Genomic DNA, 6,995 nt, shown 5'->3' with positions numbered 1-6,995 from the left:
AGTATTATATATATATATATATATATATACTACATTTTATTTATTTACAGCAAGCATGTGTATAAAATGTGGCAAAAATAAGAAAAAGTTAATAAATAAAAAGAAATGTATCAATTAAATAAGAGAAATGTATTTCCATTTCGTCTTGCAGTTTCATAATTTTGATTATTTATTAATTTATTTTATGTATCTGTAATTGCAAAAATGTCATTATATAATAGTAGATGTTATTTATTTTATTTTTTACCAGCAAACATCTGAATAATTATACTGTGCAACAGGAAAGAGGAAAGAGATAGATAGATAGCGTGGGGAGATAGATAGATAGCGTGGGGAGGGAGAGAGAGAGAGAGAGAGAGAGAGAGTGAGAGAGTGTGTGTGGGGGTGAGCGTAAGTGCACAGCTATGCGACCAGCTCAAACTAGTTCGGAGAAACACAAAGAGCAGCAGAGATCATAGAGAGAGCTGAACACAGACATACGCTCACAGCACAGCATCATATTCACAGCAATAAGGCAAGTACATCATCACCATCATAACCCAACAGCTCCTATTATTAAACTGCAGTCGATGTGTTTCACGACGCTGCGCGTTTGAATTATAGCCTACTAGTGGGTGATAAATAATGCAAATATCTGCGATTAACCGGATTTATTTTGATATGCTTATATTATAATTTTTATCTGCGTTTTAGTGCGATAATAGGATGTGTGCATATATATAATGTATTGGGTGTGTTTATGATGTGTTACAGTAGTATGACATGATATAGCCTATGTAAGAAAGGCGTATGGACGCACCGTGTCATAAAAACAAACGCGTTGAACGTCAATAAAGAGTTTAATTTAAAGCACGTTTTTACGATTTTTAGACTATAAAATGGATAAATTACGTTTAATATCAGAATAATCCATGAGTTTAGAAAAATAGCGTCGATATTAGATTTAACTGGACGGCGACACTATAGCTATCGCTAATTAAATTGAATATAATTGTTTATTATAGTTGATTTAATGGCGGATGTCGCTTTAAACAGTTACATTCATGCTGTAATAGAGTCGTGGAGTTTGTGTTTTCGTGCGCAAGGGCGCTTTAACGCTGTCAGGGATAATGATGCTCTGTGAAGTGCCAAAGAGGACCAGCTGCCAGCAACTGCTGACCCACTTCTCCAAATCAGAACCATCAGGCCTTGCGATTTCATTCCGATGGAACACAAAGCTCCAGATGCGAGAGAGCCTGTGGTTGGGGGTGTGGAGTGGTCGACGGTGAACTTTGTGCTCCTTGAGGAAGTTTTCAAAATGTCCAGTTCTGCATTTATCAAAGGCAGCATCCCACGTCCCCTCTTGCATCAACAGAGTGGGTTTTGTCCTCCATTGCAAATAGGCTTACATTCAAAGGAGTCGAGCGGAGGCCAACCCCTCCTCCTCAAGACACAGCATGGGATCTGTGTTCGGGCCCTTTCAGAGAGGGAAGCAAACCGGGCGAGATCCTGCTTTGTTCGGAGCCAGTGAATCAGGCTCCTCTATGGCCCAGCTGAAGGTCTTTGAGGACTTGGCCTCTCTCCCCGCAGAGGCTGAGGGGGGGAGGGGAGGGGAGGGGAGGCGGGGGACCCCTGCCGACCGCTGTTTCTCCTCGCACAAAAAGTCAGACCCCGAGGAGCCCTTCACATTTATGAGTGACTGAAGAATGGAGCCGTGCCGCGGGCTGCGCCTTGAAAGAAGCCTGTTTTAATGGAGGCAGGAAAGAATGAAAAGGAGAAGTGCTGTGTGCTTTTTTTCTTGCGAGAAAAAGGAAAATATAGAGAGGCTCTTTTATGGAGTCTCACACACAGCGAGCTGCTAGGATGGCGGAGGATATTATGTACACGGTGTCTTTAATTTAGACGGTACAAACAAAACATTCATATCTGATGTGTAATTATCTGACTTTATCTGTTTTGGTTTTTCTGAGAGGACCTTTGATGGTTAGTTACCGGTTTAGCAGAATTAATCGGTTTGCAGTGAAACATTAATTAAACAAATTAAACCAACCTAGAAAACAACAAAAGGACAAAATAGAATTAATATATCAAACTTGAATGTTTTTGAGCAGCATAAATACAACCGAATACAACATAATATATATTTATGTTGGTGTATGCATGTATATATTTGTATATGTAAAATATTAAATACATATAGCATATAATTTAGTGCAAGAACTCACATAAACAGATATGATTATGGACACCTGGTTGGATGCAGTCCTCTACGTTTTTGATAATTGATTTAAGGCAGAGATCAAATGAAATATAACTATTAGATTAAAACTTAAAAATGTAAAAGATAATTAGAAATGTTGCCCTGGCAGGTAATTGAAATAATTTTAAATCGGAGAACTAAAATAACTAGAATTGAAATAAAATAAAGCTAAATAGAAACATACATATAAAAATAGTAAATAAATATTAAATTAAATATAAAAAAATAATAAAAATGACAAAAGCACATTACAAGCACAAGCTAATTCAAAATATTAACAAATAATATATAATAATAACATTAAAATAATGTAGTTTCAAGTCTGCTTCACATTGTGCATCCACATAATTTAACTGAAATTAATGTCAGCTATATTTTTTCCCAGAATGCGGAGTTTATTCTCTATAGCGCTTGTGCTGCTGGTGGTGTTGATGATCACCGTGGAAGCCAGTATGAAGAAAAGAGGTTTTTATTTTTTCAATTAAAATGATGCAATGCACATTCCTTTGGTGTGGTACCATTAATAATAATTCTCTATTTTGTGACAGAAAAGGGCAAAGAGCCCAAAGCAGATGCTGAGTGCAGCGAATGGCAGTATGGGAAATGCGTGCCCAACAGCGGCGACTGCGGCACTGGCATTCGGGAGGCGAGCTGCAATGAACAGACAAAGAAAACCAAGTGCAAAGTCCCATGCAACTGGAAGAAAGACTTTGGCGGTAAGGAGTTTTACCATGTATGAATACGTCGACTGCATGTCTGGATGTGAATCAAAGAAAAATATATTTAGACAGGCCATTCATTCTAGTTTGTTCTTGGTTTTTAGCTGACTGCAAGTACAAGTTTGGTCGCTGGGCCGAATGTGACACTACTACAGGAACCAGAAGCAGGTCTGGGACATTGAAGAAGGCACTGTTCAACGCTGAATGCCAGAGCACCATTAAAGTGTCCAAACCTTGCACCCCAAAGACCCCCAAACCCAAGGGAGGAGAGAAGAAGAAAGGAAAAGGGAAGGAAAACTAACTTGAAGACCACCCCAACTGCCCACTCAGTGGTACATTCCTATGTGACACTCCCAAATCCTCCAAAAGGTGAATGCTGAGAGGAAAAAAACTGTAGCCCTACCTATTGTTTTTATGTCCACTTTCTTCGTTTTGTAATTAGTAAATGTATGCGTCTATGCTGTTGTAATTTGATCTCTGTAGCGAATTTTTTAATTGTAATTGACTCTGCATGTATAAAACAGGCTGCAGCAAATCTGTTGTCTAACAAGTTGTCTTTACTAAAGAGAAAAACTGTCGAGACCCTAATTATGCCCCTAAATGAAAGCATTTGTAAATTACAACAAAACGAATGAAGACTATTTCTGTACGTTTATAACATGTAAGCTGAATGCTTAAACGAACATCGCTCCTGGAAGTAACGGCCTATATAAAGTATCTGTTTATAAATGTTTATGTTTTTAGAGTTGATGGATGTACAATCAAATTTACAACACTAACTGATTACTTCTACAGGTTGTGAATAAATGAAAGTGTATTTTCAATAATACTTTCTGGTGCTTTTTTTAAAAACAAAGTTCACACATTTATTGTTCAAGACAAACTTAGGAATTACTTTATGATGTCAAATAGATTGTGCTAAATTCGGAACATGCAATTTTAATGATGTGATAACATTAATTTTCACTCGTAAAACTATAGAACTTGACAATTTTGATAAGAATGCAAGTATGATTTACACAATTTTGTTCGTTTTTTTTTACCAATTTATTGTGCAAACAATAATAGTCTTACAAACTGTAACTTAAAAACAACAACAAAACGTTCCGATGTGCCACAATTCGTAGAACAAATGCAATAATAGTGCCCTGATGAATATTAAATTACGAACGTTTATTTTTACTTTTCACTTTGGTTAAACACCATCACAAAAAATATGAATCGAGGTGTTTTGTAAGTTGATTTACATATATGCATTTGCGAACTTAATGACTTTCCGATACATTTAATGCATACAACATTAGCAACAAGATAAATACTTCACTTTATTTACACTTTTGGCTCTAGTAAACCAGCATCATGCTCACAAAATAAGAATCAGTGTCTTCTCTAAACTATCGCATTGATTTACACAAACTGTTGGCGTAAGAATACATTCGCAAACAACAATATCAGCAACATCATAAACACCAATAACGTCAACCAACTTCACTTTTTTTCCACTTTTGGCTCTAGTAAAACAGCTTCACAGTCACGAAACGTTTGAGCGAATCAGGTTCCTCGTTGGTTCGCTAGGAGTCCTTGATAAGAGAATGAAGTCCGACTCATTTTGATGTCAGATTTCTGAACTTGCACGTCAACAGTCGTTTAAAGGTTCTTTTGAAAGTGGCGTTACAGAGCGCGTAGCACACTGGATTTACCGTGCTGTTGACGTAGCACATAAAGTAACCCACCATCCACAGAATTTCAGGGACACACCAGCGGCAGAAGGTACCAATCAGAACCATAACACTATAAGGCGTCCAAGTTACAATGAAGGCCAAAAGAACGGCAAGGACGGTCTTTGTCACCTTCCTTTCTCTAAGAGCCTTCCGTCTGGCATTCTTGGAGAGAACATTGGATGCTTGACTTTGAACCTGAATGGTAGTATGGTTTTGAAGACAGTGAGGTTGCATTGTCCTGCTAGTTTCTGCACACCCTGTCAAGGTCTTCGGTCTCGAGGTTTCTGCATCCAGCCCTTGGTCTTCCGCAGAGGCATCAGGACTTGAATCCAAGAAGTAGTCCGTTTTGCTGAACTCTACAGAAGGGAGGCGTTTCATTCTAACGAGCATTGAATCTTGTTTAAATGAGCATGTTTCATTGGGTTTAATGTCAATCACTAGGTCAGGGTTTGCGGTTGACGTTCCTCCACTTGCCTTAGACGGTTCAAGCAGGTTTGCGAATTCAGGCTTCAGCTTATGAACCCGTCTCTGACTGGCCAGGGATATCCGTGTGTACAGTATCATCATTATCACAACGGGAATGTAGAACGCTGGGATGGTGGTTGCCAGGGTTACGGCAGGGTTGTCGAGGAGCAGGATATAACATTGTCCCTCCGGGACCTTGCTCCTGTCCCTCCCAGCCTGCCAAAGCAGGATGGCTGGAGCCCAGAGAAGCAGAGACTGTAACCAAGCCGCAGCAATCATCACCCCAGCCCACCTTGCGGTACGTTTGGTTGGGTAACTCAGAGGCCGGGTCACACAGAAGTACCGGTCAAAGCAGATCAGCAGGAGGTTCATCACAGAGGCGTTACTCACCACGTAATCCACAACCAACCACAAATCGCACATCTGCGGTCCCAAAGGCCAATACCCCTTTACGGCGTACACAATGTAGAGATTCATGGAGAAAACACCGACGATAAGGTCCGAACAAGCAAGACTAAAAAGGAAGTAGTTGTTGATGGTTCGGAGATTGCGGTTGACTTTGATTGAAAGCAGAACCAGGACGTTGCCCAGGACTGTTAGCAGGCTGATGCAGCTAGTGATAAGTATGATGACGACCACCCCTACAGTCCCGAACGAACGACGTGGTCTTCCCAACACCAAGTATGATTCTTCGGGCAACGGACTCTGCATGCTGCTGTTGAGCATGATGGAGGAACTTGTGGAGGAGCCTGCGACAAGAAAACGGAAATTGATCATAAATCAAGTTGTAAAGAAGTGTTTAACTTGACATATGAGCAAACAACTTGAAATTGAACTCTACAGACAGTATATACACTACACTTCTAATGCTAAAATACACAACTCTAACTGGTTGTACATAGAAATGAAGCTATAAATTAGACAAAACAAATTATGACCCTAACATGATCCAATCAGCAAACTTACTGTTGAAAACGAACGATTCAAAGTCCCTCGAAAAAACGACAGATCCAGTCTCCATGATCTGCTGCTCAATCTGAACGAGAGAACTACTGGGAGGACTTTTAATTCCTCAAACAGTAACACCCATCCTCACCTTCCGAATACATAACCAGGAACAAGTCATCCATCCTCTTAGGGCTGTATCAATACACTAAATTTACTGGAAGATGATCAAAGTAGTGTGGAACGATCATATTACTGCTGAATTCCTCCTAGATTCGTGCTGCCTTTTTAAAGCATGTATGTTTAATGCAGTTCCTGTCATCTAAAGAGGAAGGCAGCAGTTACACAACAGATGGAATCTAATTACCTGACCTGTAATGAAGCTCCACAGCTGTTTCACATCTTTTTAATTTTATTATGATTCTATATTAACATTTTAAATATCACACATACTACAACAAATCACAGATGTTTACATAGATAAAAGTTGTAATGAGGATGCAGGGACCTGAGTAAGTTTCATGAAAACACTGCAATATATAAGATAATGAGAAGAAACTTCATTATACATGAAGACAATTAAACTTTGACAAATAAGCACATTTTCCTAAATTTTTTATGACCACATTTTGTTACAGATGTTTTATTTATTTATTTTAAATTGCGACCATTTTCAGGGAGAATGTGGGAAAAATGTGATTAACTGTCATGAAAATTATGACATCAAAGAAAATTTTTTTTTTTAAAATATGCTAAATAATAATAAAAATATAATTTGGGGAAAATTAGGTAGGTATTAGTCCAGGTATTTTTGTTTTGTTAATGTCCAAGTTTTTTTGTTGTTGTTGTAATTCCCATTATTCTGTCATGTTTGTCATCGCTGTAGTACAGTATTTTACTGCATAT

At 38.6% G+C, this 6,995-nt stretch overlaps 2 protein-coding genes across 2 annotated transcripts; one reads left to right on the top strand and one right to left on the bottom strand.

The window, feature by feature from the left end:
• The first annotated feature begins 415 nt into the window (after positions 1-415).
• LOC107740881 (midkine-B-like) lies at positions 416-3,782 on the top strand. The gene is made up of 4 exons (XM_016553412.1): positions 416-514; positions 2,625-2,704; positions 2,788-2,955; positions 3,063-3,782. Exons 2-4 carry the CDS (start codon positions 2,626-2,628, stop codon positions 3,257-3,259), a joined length of 444 nt encoding a protein of 147 aa, XP_016408898.1. The 5' UTR covers positions 416-514; position 2,625; the 3' UTR covers positions 3,260-3,782.
• Positions 3,783-4,079: 297 nt separating this feature from the next.
• Positions 4,080-6,184, bottom strand: LOC107740880 (muscarinic acetylcholine receptor M4-like). Its single transcript, XM_016553411.1, has 2 exons — positions 6,111-6,184; positions 4,080-5,893 (listed from the first exon to the last, which is right to left on the bottom strand). Exons 1-2 carry the CDS (start codon positions 6,163-6,165, stop codon positions 4,563-4,565), a joined length of 1,386 nt encoding a protein of 461 aa, XP_016408897.1. The 5' UTR covers positions 6,166-6,184; the 3' UTR covers positions 4,080-4,562.
• Between the last annotated feature and the right edge of the window lie 811 nt (positions 6,185-6,995).

This window comes from Sinocyclocheilus rhinocerous, unplaced genomic scaffold, assembly GCF_001515625.1.
Source record: "Sinocyclocheilus rhinocerous isolate Xijiao unplaced genomic scaffold, SAMN03320098_v1.1 scaffold1668, whole genome shotgun sequence".
In the NCBI taxonomy this organism is placed as follows: domain Eukaryota; kingdom Metazoa; phylum Chordata; class Actinopteri; order Cypriniformes; family Cyprinidae; genus Sinocyclocheilus; species Sinocyclocheilus rhinocerous.
Note: the sequence above shows the minus strand (reverse complement) of the source record. Positions and strands in the feature narration are given on the sequence as shown.